This window comes from Alligator mississippiensis, chromosome 3 (assembly GCF_030867095.1).
Source record: "Alligator mississippiensis isolate rAllMis1 chromosome 3, rAllMis1, whole genome shotgun sequence".
In the NCBI taxonomy this organism is placed as follows: Eukaryota; Metazoa; Chordata; order Crocodylia; family Alligatoridae; genus Alligator; species Alligator mississippiensis.
In genome coordinates, this window is record NC_081826.1 from 282,463,318 (window position 1) to 282,479,549 (window position 16,232).

The window sequence follows — 16,232 nt, forward strand, 5'->3', positions numbered from 1 at the left end:
CCCTGCCACTACCACTGCAACAGGAAGCAGTAGAGGAGAAGGCAGGCAACCAAACCCCCACCCCTTGCCCCATTTCCTCTTCCTCCCCAGACCACTTGCCCACCCACTGTCTACTTGCCCCTAGCCTCACTCCCCCTGGCCACTTGGGTTTTAAAGCAGCTCTGGGGCAGTCAGCAGCAGCCCAAACCCAGACAGACAGCAGGTCCAGGTCAGGCGTGGAGCTAGAGCAGAAAGTAAGTGGGCGGGCAGGCAGAGGATGGGTGTGAGCAGGATTCATAGTCTTCCTTACACCCTTCACAAGCCAGACGCTGTGGGTCTCAACCCGGCCTTGCCCCGCTTTGCCATCTCCTGTGCTTCCCTCACCGCACACCCCCTCCCTCACTAGCATGGGCCACCCTGGCCTGGGTCAGGTAGTGGTTTGACCTTGGCTTCATCCCAGGCCTGAAGCAGAGGCCACAGAAGCTGTCTGATCTGGGCAGTACTCTAATCCAAGTCAAGGTTACATCCCCCTGGTGCTAACTGTGGAGGATAAAAACCCTCATCTTAGATCCAAGTACAGATACACTACTTCATTTTACATACATAAATAATGAAGATGTTAACAATTTGATTTTCAGAGATATGAATGCTGTGTACTTCTGAAACTCAGACTACACGTTGAAGCCTTGGACAAGAAATTTGAATCAAGTTTACAGCTTAGGACCCAACTCCAAAAGGTCCTCCCTTCTCAGTCCTTTATTCAAAGCATGGATTACAAATGAGTCACTGGATGCATTTACACAAGACGTTTACTGTGGGCTTGCCCAATTAGCGCTGCAGTAGTCTCAGCATCTACACATGTGGCTCTATTAGGCAGTAGGAAACTAACTGTGACATTAGTACTTGTGAACACAGTGGCATTTTTTAGTGTGCAGTGCGTGGGTAGATGCTGATGGGGCTGGCTGGGGCATGAGGGTGCTACAGCGCAGGGGCTGCTTGCCACCTAGCCCCACACTGGAGCACCCCTGTGACCTAGCCAGCCCCTCTGCTGGACGTTGAGTGGGTTGGAGCAGCCCTGGGCCAAGGCTGCTCTGACCCAGCTTAAAGTGTTGCGGTCCTGGGTGCACGTGTAAATGCTGCACCTGGGAGCAATAAACTCCAGTGCAACATGCACCAGAGTTTATTGCATCACATTAGTTTCATATGTGGACACGCCCACTGTGAGGTAAGCTAGGGTATAGACTATATCAACCATGGTCATTTCTGAGTGCATACTCTAATGCCACAGTGACAGGTAACTTATCCTGTGGTAAATGCAGAATATAGCAGTGTACACAGAGTAGGTTACCACATGATGTGAATTTGCAGCTTGGCTTACCTCATAGTAACGTATTTGCATGATACTTCAGAATACTAGATTACGACTCTTTCATTTCCACTAACCAGAAATCTTAAAGATAATCAGCAGAGAGGTCATAAAGTAAAATCTCTCCCCCTTTCAATTTCTCAGAGCACAACTATATTAAATCATCATGTTAGGCATTCCTGGTCAAATCCAATCCTATACATAAAGTCTGTCATTTGGATAAATTCACCATCATGGCAATGAACTCTGGAAGTACCTGGGTTAACAGTATGCAAGCCAGTCACTTTGCTCATCGAAGAAAATAAAATGGGTAAAATTTAGAATGTAAAATGAGCAAATAAACAACATATGTACTTCTTAATTTTACAATTTATTTGTACAAGACACAGTTTGCACAGTCTTATAAAGAAATTGGAACATCTGAAATATATTAGTTTTTCCAATATAATTAACTTCGATCTTGGGCAAGACATTTTCTTTCTTCTTTAGGATTCCCGTTTCAGTAATACATATGCTCCCATTACTGCCAAAAGAGCATACTGTGAAGAAAACAAAGAATGATTATGCTAGTTCCATGTAAAAGTTCTAAAGGAGGTACCTGCTATGCAGGGAAAAAAAATCTCTTTCCAACATTAAGCTTCCTGGACTAGCTGATAGTTGTGGTATTAGGACTACAGAGGGATTGAAAAGATATTTTGTATGACCATATTTATTGCAAAATATGTACAAAAGATGTAGTACATGTTGATTTGAGCATAAAAATATATTCATATAGGCAAGCTGATATCATATGACAAAGGTATGTCTAGGCTGCCCATTACTGTAGTAAACACTGATTATCTAATATTAATTGCTCCTGAGCAGACTGAAAACACAAGAAGTCTGCATGAAAATATACCATATGGCTAGTTTTTCCCATGGCAATCAAAATAGTGGATACAGATTAGCTAACTAGATATTTTATGTATGTGGAGTAATTGCTCCTTTACAGAGTTTAAGTTGTTATGGCTTGTATAATTTTATAGTTTGAATATAGAAAATAGTGCTTACATACCTTAAATTTGGGATAGTCATTCATTATTATGGTAACCATTCCAACGTAAGGCAAAAACCTAATGGACAAAAGATAAACAGACCAATGTAAAATTCTTAGTCATTGAGTGTCTGAGATGCCTAAATACAGTCTAAAATAAATAGGTTAGAGCAAGCTGTTTCATTGAAACAAAAGCGATTATAAAGATACTGCAAGACTTAAATTATTCCACAGAGCATGTGTATTTGAAAACGCAGCAATGGGATGGTGGTGGGGGAAAAAGGTAACTCTATAGCTCTTTTCCTCCCATTAGAAAAAGCTTCATCCTGCTGCACGTTACTTAATATTTGGTCAGACAATATCTATATCTATCTATATGTACACAAGAATGACAGTTAAGTACCTGTTATACAGCTATAAAAGTATCATCGTTTAACATGGGTGAGTGATGTAATTTAGTATAAAAATAACCTATTAGAACTGAAAGGCTTCTAAAAAATAATTTTGAGTGCAAAGATAGGAACCCAAAATCCTTACAAATAGAAAAAGAGGTAGGTGCTTTTGAGTCAGCATGAACATAGCGATAACAGCAATGAATTTCTGGGTGTCTACATAAAGACTGTCAATTCAAGAATAAACATATCACACGAAAAACCTACAAGCCATCAAGAGTGGCTAGATGGCCCAGTACAAATATGTCTCTCAGGCTGTCAAGACACATCAGGCCTGATGTGAAGCCCACTGAAGATAACAGGAAACAGCCTGAGGCATCAGCAGATTTTGGGCTAGGTCTTTACGCAGCTTTAGAGCTTCAAACTGGAATAGTAAAAATGATCTTGGCACCAAATGCTTGGCTCAGGGTTGTGGATTACTTTAAAAGTGTTTTCTGGCAGTTAGTCTTATGGCAAACAACCAATACGATCAGTCTAAAACAGTGGTGCCCTACCTTTTTCCACAACAGGCCAGATGGGCAGTTTCCATCTGGCCCTGATCAGTGGCCCTGAGTCAGTGCTTGGGTGGGTGCCACAGGGCCCTATCTGGCCACATGGAGGAGAGCAGGGGGCATGGCCTGGCCCCAATCCTGCTGCCTGGAGGGAAGGACGCATGGGAATTTGGCAGCAGGGGAGCAGTGTCCTTTAATACCACCACTCTCCCCTGCTGCAAGATTTTCTGACCTGGGGAGCCCTGTGGGCCAGATGCAATAGCTCTTCATGCCACATTTGGCCCACAGGCCAAAAGTTGAGTACCTGTGGTCTAAAAGATAAATGAATCTTTAGGTGCATTTACACCCTTATGAGAAGAGGATAAAAATAAAAACAAATCTGAATTTTTCCTGTAATTCTACTAGGAAGCAGGTAGGGAATTACTTTCCAATTCTAAGAGTCTGAAATTATTTTTTCCTCCTTCCCGACCCGGTTCAGGATGAAAATAAGTCTTAAAGATTTTAGCTAACTAATTTTGATTTCATTTCAGACAACATTACTCAAAACATTTCATTTTGATTTTAAACCAATTTAAAAATAAAGACTAATTCAAAATGTATGGCAATTTCAAGCTGGAAAATAAAACTTTTTATTATAAACGACTGAAAAAAGACACCAACAATTTCTAAACTTTTCTGAAAAATCTTTTCAAATTGGTAGTTTTATTGAAACTGATTTTTCCCTGCAAAGAGTTTTTGTTTTGACTTGCCCTTTTCTGACGGGCATAGTTTGGAGTTTTCCAACTAGCTCTAAAAATCTATTAGTACCAACTATAACACAAAATCCTTTCTAGCATATATTTTTGTTTTCCCGGTGCAGGAAAAATATGTTTAGGGAAAAAAGATAAAGATATTTCTCTTACCCTCTTGCTCTTCCCACAACATCTTTCTTTTCTAGCCAGTTCTGCCCTTTTTTGTACAGTCCTCTATCATCAACTTCATTATTGTCACCTTTAGTCAGAAACTTGATATTTCCATTCTCTCTGGAAGGCAACAAATGGCAGATTACTACTTAATATAAAATCCTATTAATTAACATTTGCAAAAGACAACAAAGATGAAAAATCCTGCCTACATACAAGGTACTTAAAAATTTTATATCAGTCTTCACATCTAGTTCTGCTTGTTCTGTTTAATAAATATCAAGGCATTCATTTTATGTTTTTTATTGACAGATTTGGTAATTCAATACAGAACTGTTTTTAAATTGTTAATAGTTTAAAAGCAAGCACTTAAACACTCAACGCTAGATCATACACTTGCCACCAGCACCAGACACATGTAAATAATTCCTATTAGGATCAATGGGAGGCATACATGCACAGGTGTGGAAAACAGAGCTCTGTTACTAGTATTTTAGGATTCCTACTCTACTGCTAAATGCTGGCCTAGCAAGAACCATGAAATACTGGTTTAAAAATGTCTGAGGAAGTCGAACCAACTAGCAAATTATAGGGCATTTTCATTTTGGCTTACAGACATAAACCCCCCACACAAAAATGGCACTTTACTTTAAAACTGTGGAGCTGGGTTGAACTAGCATGCTGCCTCTTCCAGTAAAGTGAGTTTTTTTCCTTTTCCGTGTCTGTCAGCAGCCAAGATTCCCAGAGCAGTATCACAATCATCTTGTATGAAGGACTAACTAGATTAATCAGGTTTAAGGTATTTGAAGTTTGTTTTTGCTGAAATAGTAGCTAAAGTACCAGAATGGGCCTGATAGTTGGAAATTAACTAATAGATTGGACTGATTCCTATATACTTGTTCAATTCACAGCAGTGAACAGTACTGATACACTATGCTTTTCTGAGGATAAGAACTGTAAGGCTTTTCTTGATTCAATGAACTTTTGGTATCCTTTTAAACTGGAGAAAGGATTACATCTATATCAGACTCAGCACTAATACCACACAAGAGTGCACCACAAATGAGAAGCCACGTAAAACTCGCTGTTCTGCAGTGCAATCGCTTCTTTACAGGCAGAATCAATTATGCGTTATTGATTTTGAGTAAAAAAACCCAAAACTAAATCATAATGGTCCGTTTAGAGGAAATCATATGAGGAACTCTGGACATGTAAGGGGCTTTCATTACAGACATGACTTGGATAAAAAACTTTTATGGTATAACAGAAGTTGTACTGGCAATTCAACAGGCAGTGCTCTTCAGGAAGTCCTAGTCCCTTACAGCTGTTAGAAAGCCCTCAGTTGTCTATGTGTCTTGGCTAAATTCTATTCTCTTCCTGTTGCTTCACATTGAAAAAGTAGTCTTTGCTTTGTTCTGAACATTGCACTCGTTACTGTGCCTTGTTAAAAAGCTGCCACTTTTCACTCCAGAAAGGGCTGCATTGGCAGCAGGTAAAGTGGTTCCCCACTCAGTTAGGGTGTAAGCTACTTTGAATGAGCATACCAACCGACACAAAATAACTCATTCTACTATATCTACAGTAATACTGCTGTCTGCTCCCATTTGATATTAATATAAAAAAAAAAAAAGGAGTTGAAAAAGGCACTGCTTTATCTGGGGATCTTCCAGGGAGTTTTCTGGAGGACCACAGTTTCAAGTACTCACTCAAAATTAACCATAGTGCAGAAATTTGCCTAACAAAATACTAAGAATGGAACTTTCAGTTAGAACTATAAATTTAACAGCCGGCACTTGCTGAAAGAACAAACAATATCTTCAGTTCACTAAGCTCAGAGAGGCAACTGGAACAACATCCAAAGTCCCAGATTATACCATTACTCTTTAATGGCAAAAAAATTAACACATATTCTTTTGGAAAGAGTTTTCCATCATGTGCAGCATATGGGTGTCTGTGTTGGTTGCATCATTATTCAGTTATTTCTAATAAACATGTCAGATGTTTATGAAAGATAAAACAGATTTTTCACTAGCTCTTTTTGGAGAGAATAAATCATCTGTGGGACTGCGACTAGTATTACTTCACACAAGGAAAGCAAAAAAGGCTTTTTTCATTCATTTTGTGTCAAATCTACTATTGCTTTTGGAAAGCTCCATTTATCAATGGCCTTGTATTCAACAGAATTCACTGCACAATTCTGAAAACCAGCACCCTTGTACTATCATTTTTGAAAATGTGTGTTGAGTCACTTTTTCCAGTAAAAAAAGGTCCCAAATCCACAACAGTCACTTTGGACCACTGCTCTGACAAACACATGCTGACTTCAAGGACCAGAGTCTTTGTTACTAGGCTCCTCTTTAGGCATGCACACACAAGGTAAGCTGGTGGCAGTTCACCCAGGCAAAGAGGTCTGCTAGTAAAAAGCCTATGGCACGACTCTGGTTGTAAAAATAAAGAAGACAAAGTAGTTTCTTTTACGATGCATGATGTCTGCCCATTTTCAGGAGACAGTATCAAATTACATAGAAGCATTATCATATTTAGAAATAATGAACATGCCAAAGTTTCATTACTTTTCATGAATTTTGATTACTCGGTGAACTATAGGGATATCTCTGCCTTCGACTTTAAAAACAACTATTTCACCAGCTCTGATTGGGTCATCTTGGAAGTTCGTTAAGAATAACAAGTCTCCCCTGTGAAATGCTGGTTCCATACTGCCACTGCAAACAGAAAGAGAAATAACAAGATTATACTGCAGTCATAAGGCTGAATACAAGAACTCAGAAAGTAATACAAAAACTAACAACTCTGGACAAATTTATTATTTTAACCAACCTCAAGTTTTGTCCTTTCATTAAACACCTCCTTAGGGAAAAAACCTCCAAAGAACCATGATCACAAAGCTATTTATCAAGAAATCCCGATATAAGTAACAGCCTGTGAAAACCTAATCCTTAGGTTCCAATGAACAAGTTAGAGTAAATAAGTTGTATTACTTGGATGAAACAGCAAAAGAAAATATAATATTGAGGCGCACCAATACATCAGTCTGATATCGGATCAGTACTAATATAAAGAAAATTGGCTGCACCAGAAATTGGTCTGAAGCGCCCAATAATTTGGCTGATAAAGGCCCATGCATGCGCACAGCCACAGTGCAGCACACAGGCAGCAAGGAGCACAGCCTGGCAGCGTGGAGAGCCGCGTGCAGCTGGTAAGTCTGTTGTGGTGGACAAGGTGTGGGGGAGGGGAGCAGATCAATGCCCCCCATGGTGAGGGAGGGAGGGAGGGGGGGCAGGGGTAGGTGCTGCCCAGCCAGGGTGGGATGAGGTGCAGGACAGAGCTGTGGCTTGTCAGGGGGGAGAAGGGGGAGGGGAGGGAGGGAGCAGCTCCCGCTGCTGCACCCATCCTGGGAGGGCACAGGGGGGCATGTGCCGCCTGCATTTGCACAAGGCTGGAGGGCTGGAGACAGGGCTGCATAGCTTCTTTTCTGTGGGAATGGGCTCGGGGCAGGCAGCAGCAGTGCCTGGAGGGGGGCTACGAAGGGGGTTGCAGCCACCCCAAGTTTCACTGTAGTCCCCCCATACCCTGTTCCCAGATCCACCCCCGCCCACCCGGTGCAGACCTAGATTAACCCCCATTGCACCAGGACGAGCCAGGGCTGTACTGGGCAAGCAGCAGTGGTGCTGAGAGCACAGCTACGGGAGGCTAAGGTGAAATTTCTGGTGGCTGCAGCCTCCTCCATAGCCCCCTTCCCAGAGTCACCTCTGCCTGCCACAAGCCCAGCCCCCATGGAGAAGAGCCTGGTGCAGCCTTGGCTCCAGCCCACAGCTGCAGCCTGCCTGCCCCACCCCACCCCACCCCACCCCACGCAGATCTGGGGGCACACGCCCCATCCCCCCATGCCCTCCCAGGTGCATGCAGTGGCAGGAGCTTCCCCCCCCCCCCAACGAGCCACGGCTCCATCCTGTATCCTGCCCCACCCTGGCTGGGCAGCACCAGTGTCTGCCTCAACCATCACCATGGGGGACATTGATCTGCAACTCCCCCACCCACCCCTTCATTCCCCCACCTCCCCTTCCCACCACAACAGACTTACCAGCTGCATGCAGCTGTATTGGAAATCGGATAGATATTGGCCAATATGCCTCCTTAAATATCAGCTATCGGTACTGGCCCCCAAAATCTCTATTGGTGCACCCCTAATAATATTATGCACAGAAAAGGCTTAACTCTTGCAGTCAGCCTCTCACTTGCATCATGCAGACCTGATTAGCCTGAAATTGTATAGTTCTAGACAGTAACCATCATAAGGGTTCAGTTCTCTTTTCAAAGCCAGCTGCAGCGTTCGACTTAAAACGCAGCAGCCTGGAGGAGAGAGCCTGCAGATCCCATTCCCAATCTCTTGCAGAATCCAATTCCAGTGTCAGTCTAAAATCTACTACAAGAACAAGAACCTTAATGGCTTCATATGGAAGTGCTTTGAATCGCCACATTTTGACTGAGGTGTTACAAGGCAGGAGCCACCCTTGAATACTGTGGGTAAGGGAGCCATCCAACCTGTGGAGCTTTTGGAAAGACCAAGGAGAGAAGGGGTGAAGCCTGCTGCTGAATTCCAGAGTATGGAGCCCTCTTGGGAACGTGTTTCAGCAGTGGCAGCCCGAGCATTGTCAATGTTAACTCCCAATCGCTCTCTGGTGTCAATGCTCACCCTGCCACCAGAGACGGGCCCTGATCTGGCCCGCTGGAAGCCCTAGTCTACACTGGCCTGGAGGGTCAAACAAGTTTGACTCCCTTGATTTATAGCATAGTTCTATCTTACAAATATCCAGACAAAGTCATTCAAGGATTTGCTAAAAGCCAGTACAGAAACTTGGCTGCACCTAAAGCCAGACAAATGGACAGACATTTACTATCAAAAATCCTACTGTTTATTACAACCTATCTTTCTTGACCTAATTCCAACGCACTTGGGTTCCAACCCAACAAACACCGATATACTTGACATAATATGTTAGCTTTGTATGTTTGTAGAGCCCTAATGGGTTTGCAGGATGAAGCATTTATTTGGCAAAAGTATAAAATTACCTATAGCCATTAAGAGATCTACTCCAGGGGTTCCCAACCTTTTTATGCTAAGGACCGGCAAACCACGGACTGGAAGTGGCCGTGGACCAGCATCCTCCGGGCAGGCAGCCAAACCTTTTTTATACTTAGTATGGCTGAGTATGGCTGCTGGTCTGCAGCATGTCAGTCACTTCCAGGCCACAGTTTGCAGGTACACGGTCACTTCCAGTCCTCAGTAGCCAGCCCGCCTGCAGACTGGCTTCCAAACCTTTGCAGCCTAAGGGCTGGGAACCCCTGATCTATACCACAGATATTTATAAATACCTCTTCAGGGAACAGTTGGTGCCAGCAGCAGTTGGTGCCAGCTCTAACATCAACATAACAAGATTATAAAAACCAAGATCTCCAAGCAAGAGAAATATTATTTCTATAAAAGCCATTTAGATGATAAACTGACAATACCAAGTACTTCTAATTCATTACTTTAAGGTAGAAAAATTATTATGGCGACACAAAGGCTGAGCAAAAGATGTCCATATCCATTGTCATGCCACAAAGGCCCAAAATTTCTGGCCGTGGCAAAGGTGGTAATAGTTTCTGCTGCTTTATTGCAGCTGCCTACTCTCCAGCTGCTCCAGGCAGACACTCTCAGGGACTGAGGGCCCAATCCTGTGTGCCCTGGGAATTTCTGCACAGGACTGGGCTTGTAAAGTCAGGGAAAAACCTGCGGCTTTCCTCTCTTGCAGAGATGCACCTTGGGCAATCACTGGGACAGCTCTGTATGCAGGGAACCCCGTTTTTTTTCTGCTTAGAGAGAGACACCCTAGAGATGACCCAGGGCATGGGGGAACACACTGCCCACTGTCCTGCAGGATGGCTGCCCCCATGTGGAACAACAGCTGGTGTACATTTTGCCCCACGAAGAGGATCTGTAGCTGAACACCTTGTCACAGCTGATATACTTTATTTGGTGACAGATGTTTAAACCAGGTGCAAGCAAAATATAGCCTGCAAAAGGACTTCATCTGGCCCATGGCAGGTCCCTCAGTCCCACCTGGCTCAGGTGCAGGGAGCTGCCAGTATTGCTGTTGCCGCCAGACCTGGCCCTGCTGCCCAGGCACCTCGGTCCGCCAACCACTGGGAGCAGCAGACGGAGTGGGCAGACAGGGCCTCCATGGAGACTGGTCCGGGACCTGTGAGGATAAGGGATGCTCAGACAGGTGGATGAGATGGGGCTGTGGGCAGGCAGGGAGTGGTATCCAGTGCTGGGTTCCTGGGGTGGTGACAGCATGGGGCCAGGTCCTGGGGCAGAGCCACAATCCTCTGCCTGCCTGCCCCTGCAATAGGCACCAGTTCCACAGGCAGGGATCGGATAAAGGCCCTTGCCCTGCACTGTCATCGCTCTGCAATCCCAGCCCCAGCTACCCCACCCACTTCCTGCCTGCCTGCGGCCCCCCACCCATCTGTCGGGCTGTGCATGCTCAGTCCACTTAGGTCATGGGCCAGTCTCCATGGAGACCCTGGGATCGCCAGGCAGTGACAGCATGGGGCCAGGCCCTAGGAGAGAGCCACTCAGTGAGTTTTGGTGAGCTGCTGACAGCTGGGGGTGAGGGAAGGGGGATTCTGTTTTTACCTCCCTGCTGGTCAATGGCGGGGCTGCCAGGGCCCCTTTGCCAATCAGTGGCAGGAGGTAAAAATGGCATCATATTTAAAACAACAGTTTTTGCGTCCCTGCCAATCAGGAGTGACCTGCAAGTGGGGCCCCTCCACCAATCAGTGGGTGGGCAGGAGGGGGCATGTCAGGGAACCTGCAAGATTAAAGGAGCCACAGCACACCCCACTTCTGCTGTGAATTCAGTAGGGCCCTACTTATGTAGGCATCTAAACACAAGTTGGAGTTAAATTTAGGGACCTCAGGAAATGTTGGCCTGTGTACTTGTTTATCCATGCAATTAGATTTTACTATTAGATAAAAATATCACTTGAAGTATATCAACATCAAAAAGACACAGGTGGTTCCCTGCTAAAAAAAGGGACTTACGCATACCTGAGTACAACAACAATGGGGCTTTCACTTCCTGTGACGACGATCAGACCTTTCCATATCATAAGTGCAGAAGACACAATCATGGCAAAATTTAGAACTTGGTAATATAACTGCAAAGACACAAACAAACCAAATGATTGGGGGAAAAATCCAGTTAACATGGGTTGAGCAAAGAAACAAGAGTAGAAATGCCTGCTACCAACTAGTTTTCACTGATGTCATCATTTCAGCACCTGCACCCTTTTAACACCACCACACCCATACTTTCAGAGGAGACAGAAAAACTCTGCAAAACTAAACCACTATTTGGTATATGAAACTTAAATGTTTTAACACAGTGTAAAGGCACAAGGTAATATCCAGTATTTGAAAGCAAATCATAAGCAAAAAATTAATATATAACAATACTGATATGTACAGCACTTTGTTAGATGCTCACAAATAATTAAATTGGGCCAAGTGTGTTAATACAGGAAGCTCTGCACCATTCTTGAGCCACTGAAGCCAATCAAAGTCCTTCTACCATTGACTTTTTCACAGGGTCTAGATTTCACCCAAAGGCAAGATCCTCACCTCTGCTCCAACCTTTTACACAATATAGGACGTAGGGTAAGTCCTATAACTAGACATGAGGTCTGTCATCAAAACTAGCTGTGCATGGATGGTGTACTTTAGCAAAGAACAGTGAATCCTGCATCTGTGCAGAGGGTTAAACCCGACAACCTGTGAGGTCCCTTCCAACTCCATGATTCTCAAGGGCCCACAACAGAAAAGGGTTTGCAGTAGAGAGCCTGGATTTTAGTAGCACAGCCTGGGTGCTGCTGTAACTCAGAAACAACCCAGTATGGCTTTACCAGCCTCCAGAACCATGATTTAGCACAGAGATGGCCAATCTATGGCATGTAGCCACAAGCAGCATGGACAGTTTGCGTACGACACAGACTGGGGAAAAGGCAGATAGCAGTGGCAGGTGTATGAAGCAGGCAGCAGATAAGACAGAGAGAACTGGGCAGGAATCAGAAATCAGAGCAGCAGGTTGTGCAGGGGAAGGGGGTTGGAGTAAAACTTTGGAGAGGTTGCAAAGCTAATTTGTGGCAAACCTACCAAAAAAGGTTCGCCCCTACTGGTTTAGATGCAATGGTGACCCTACCTCCTCCTGGGCTGCAAGTTCTATGCTACACTGCTTATTCTACAGAGAATCTCAACCAGAGCATCTGAGGCTTTCAAAACTGTACTATGTCCCACTACAAATGGACTTCATGGTGCAGACTTCACCCAGAGAGCCAGGCTGATATCAGTTGACTGCTATACCTGCAGGGAGTCCCATGTATCCAGAACTATCCTGCAGGATCAGATTTACACTTCTCCATCTCTCTGCCAATACCCTCCATCTCTAGCCAAGACTTTACCCTTCTCTTTAACCAAGAAAAAAAAAGAAAAATAGAAAGAGAAGAAAAAAACTTGGTGTTTTGCAAAGTGCTATCCTGTTCATGATTGACTATGCTTTCCTAACCCTTAGAGGTCCTACAGGTTCCTAAAGCATATGGAGGAGAAAAAAAGGCCCCTTGTTGTGAACCTATCAGCAACAGTCCCTGTAGTTTCAGGAGCTGGAGAGGAGGGCTGTATGACTCATCCTGTTCTCTCATGTATGCAATTCACATCTGCAAAATATGTTGTAAATAGGCATGATTTGCTTTTGCCAAAAATAGGGTCAGGTTTTGTATTTTTGAGAGTCTGAGATGTACTCCCCTTTTCAGACTCTAAAGGACAATTCTTACTTAAGAAAGTAGAAGTTCACAGAATCATCAAAAATTAGTCTGGGAGGGACCTCAGGAAGTCATTTAATCCAACCTTCTGGTTCAAGGCAAGATCAACCCCCATCTAAACCATTCCTGCTAAGTGTTTGTGTAACCCAGTGTTTCCTAAATCTTGTGGATTTACATGCTACCACGATAAAGTCAGGCACTCTCACACCTACCTACTTCAGCTGCTGCTTACCTCACTGACGGCAAATCAGCAACAGCTGAAGTGGGAGGGAGGTGGTCAACAGCCACCACAGCTCGCATGCACCCCTTGGCGGAATGCTTTACGTCCTCTCCCCTGGGGAAGTCTGCCCCCCAGTTGGGGAAACATTGGTCTGACTTGTTCTTGAAAAGTCTTAACAGCAACTCCTTGCCCTCTCTACCTAATCTGTTCTAGTGCTTGTCCACTCTCTTAATTAAAAGAATTCTTCCTAGTATCCAAATCACATCTCCCTGTAAATTAAACAATTAAGCCCCCCCCCCTTCTTTTTTTCTACGTGTCCACTATGACAGGGATCACCATTCTCTTTAGGAAACCTTTTTCCTGTATGTGAAGATGTATTATAAATCCCTCTCCATTTTCTCCATTCTAGACTACATCATCTCAGCTCTTCCAGTCTGAAAGCGTGTATTTTCTAAACTCCTTAAAAAAAAAAAAATTATGCTTTTCCCTGGCCTCCAATCAGTCCAGGTGCACTGCCCAAAACAGGCCTCACCAATGCTGAAATGAACTTTTGCAACACGCACACGTCCTTGCTAATACACCCTAGGATGCTACTAGCTGTTTTGCAGCCAGATGACGCTGACTCGCGTTCTGCTTGCCGTCAGCCGTAACCCTCAGGTCCATCCGGACGGTCCTGCAGTCTAAGCCGGTCATTCCCCGCTTGTATGGGTGCGTTTGTTTACTCTTTCCTAAATAAAGTGCTTGGCACCTGCCTTCGCAGGGTTTTATTTCTTTTCAGACCGTTACTCCAAAGCACTCGGCTTATTACAAATAACCCGCCCGCCTCGGCATCTCCGAGTGACCCGGAAACCCCCCGGGGAAGTCTAAAAGCCTAGAAATAAAAGTGCTAAACTGGAAACTAACTTCACCTTTGCTGCCTTCCTCAACAAGGCCGTCCTGCGAACGCATCTTCGGAGACTTGGGAACTAGACCTGAGAAAGCTCGATCTCTGCTACGAGTCTTGACTGCTTTTTCCTCTAGACCAGCATACCTGGCAGGTGCTAGGATTTGCACTCGTGTCTACTTTGCATTTAGGCTTCGGGGCGTTTTCCATCTGCGAGGCGAGCCAGCCGTCCCCGAATGCCACGAGGGCGGACGTGACGACTCTTCGTTCCCCTGCGCCCCGCACGAAATTAAAAGCGGTTTGCCATTAAGACGCTCAAGCTGGCTTCACCTCAACACCCGCTCCTGCCCAGACTAAGCGGGGTCCTGGCGGGCAGCGACATGAGGACGGGCAGGGGCAGCCTCCGGGCAGGGGTAACTGCCTCACCCCGCAACGCCCTGGGTTTCAAAGCACATTAAGCCACAGGGACAAGCTCAGCAAGATGGGTTTTTTATTTTATTCTTTATTTTTAAGGAATAATGTGTGCGCGTCCCGGGTCAAACGAGCCCGATCGCTCCCAACCCGCCCCAGGCCCACACGCGGCCCCGCTGCCAGCAAGGTCCCCCACCCCAGACTGGGCAGCCTGCGGCTTCAGGCACAAGCCCCCCCCTACCTGGCGCTTGTTCATGCGCCGCAGGTCCCCGAAGAGGTCCATGGCCGGGCGGGAACCGGGCCCAGCGCGCAGCGCGCGCGCGCCCGCCTAGGCTACGGCCACAGCAGGCCCCAGCAACACCGGGCTGCTTCGCTCTCTGGGAATTGTAGTCCGGGCCGACCCCGCCCTCCAGCCAAGCGGAGGGAGCGGAGGGCGGGGGAAAACGACAACTCCCAGAATGCCAGCAAAACAAGGGGGCCTGCTGGGATAAAGCCCCCTGGGGTGTCCGCGCACCTGCCTCCCCTTTGGTGGTCAGCCCCTGCAGCAGCGCCGGGTCCGCTGGGGGGCTGGTTCGGCGGCGCTCATGGCGTTTGAAAGTGTCGCTGTTCGGAGCAGGCAGGCGGTGGGGCAGCTCCGTATCCAAGGCTCTGTGCCGTGGACGTAGCTCATTGGCTGGGCGGGAGAAAAGAGGGGAGGAGCCGCGGGCTGTGGAAAGAGCGGGGCTAGGAGATGGGGGCGTGGCTACTGTTGAGAGGGAGGGGATTGGCTGGGTGGTGCTAAGGGGCGGGAGTTGCAGGTGGAGGTGCGGTGTTGCCACGTCTAGTACGATTACCGTATTTATAAGATAATTTCAACCTCTCAATCATAGTAAAAGTGTTCAAAATGTACCAGCCCAGGTTCTTTAGGTGAATCTCATATCTTTTATTAGACCAACTTAAATGTACCATATGTCCACGTTGCAGCCGTATTGATCTAGAGAAAAAAGCCATCAGGACTGATACTAGAGATGATATCTTTTATTAGACCAACAAGATTATTTGCAATTTTTTGCCAAAATGTTGTTGGTCTAATAAAAGATATCATCTTTACTACCAGTCCAAAATATACCATAATTTTTGAAGCAGCAAATTAATGCAGCATATGCCAAACCTGGGCCACTCTTGATGAGTTGTAACTGACTTTTGGGTTTGCCACCAGCCCTTTCCTCCTACTGCTTGCCTCCCGTTTGGGCCACCAAGTTCCCTGGGCCCCCGTGCATGATCTGAAGCTCTATTGTCTCTCATGTTGGTGCTGAGAGCACTTCCATCCCAGCAAAGCCCCTGCTTCGTAGAACAAACACATGTCACGCATCCCTCTTGCATCCACAGCTTTGAAATCAGTACAAATATGGTGCCAGGGGTGGTGCAGGCACTTTTGCTCAGTATGCTAGAGGTCAGGGTACTCCTTCAGGAAGGGTGATGGGTTCAGTGTCTACCCCATCCTGAAGGGATCTGACCACGAGGCAGGTGAGAACAGAGCAGCGGTGGGGTCAGAAGGAAGGGGGGATGACTGTGTACCCTAGTGGTTACAGCACTCCTGGGGAGAGAGACAGTCCTGGGTTCCAATCCATGA

At 45.7% G+C, this 16,232-nt stretch overlaps 1 protein-coding gene across 2 annotated transcripts; it reads right to left on the bottom strand.

Annotated features, from left to right (window-relative positions):
* Window positions 1–1,696: 1,696 nt before the first annotated feature.
* Window positions 1,697–14,973, bottom strand: SEC11C (SEC11 homolog C, signal peptidase complex subunit). 2 transcript variants are annotated; one of them, XM_006276041.3, is made up of 6 exons: window positions 14,862–14,973; window positions 11,341–11,450; window positions 6,797–6,946; window positions 4,224–4,343; window positions 2,400–2,457; window positions 1,697–1,884 (listed from the first exon to the last, which is right to left on the bottom strand). In XM_006276041.3, exons 1-6 carry the CDS (start codon window positions 14,901–14,903, stop codon window positions 1,831–1,833), a joined length of 534 nt encoding a protein of 177 aa, XP_006276103.1. In that variant the 5' UTR covers window positions 14,904–14,973; the 3' UTR covers window positions 1,697–1,830. The 2 variants fall into 2 exon arrangements, with proteins under 2 accessions (XP_006276103.1, XP_059581242.1); XM_059725259.1 differs by lacking the exon at window positions 14,862–14,973 and adding an exon at window positions 14,357–14,434.
* Window positions 14,974–16,232: the final 1,259 nt, after the last annotated feature.

Bases quoted from the DNA above. Each gene is read 5' to 3' on its own strand.
- SEC11C (XM_059725259.1), bottom strand. From the start codon at position 14,419: ATGGAAAACGCCCCGAAGCCTAAATGCAAAGTAGACACGAGTGCAAAT. The intron at 11,451-14,356 runs GTATGCTGGTCT...GTGTCTTTGCAG, and splicing joins CAAATCCTAGCACCTGCCAG to TTATATTACCAAGTTCTAAA. The intron at 4,344-6,796 runs GTAATGAAACTT...GTTGCCTTCCAG, and splicing joins GTAATCAAAATTCATGAAAA to AGAGAATGGAAATATCAAGT.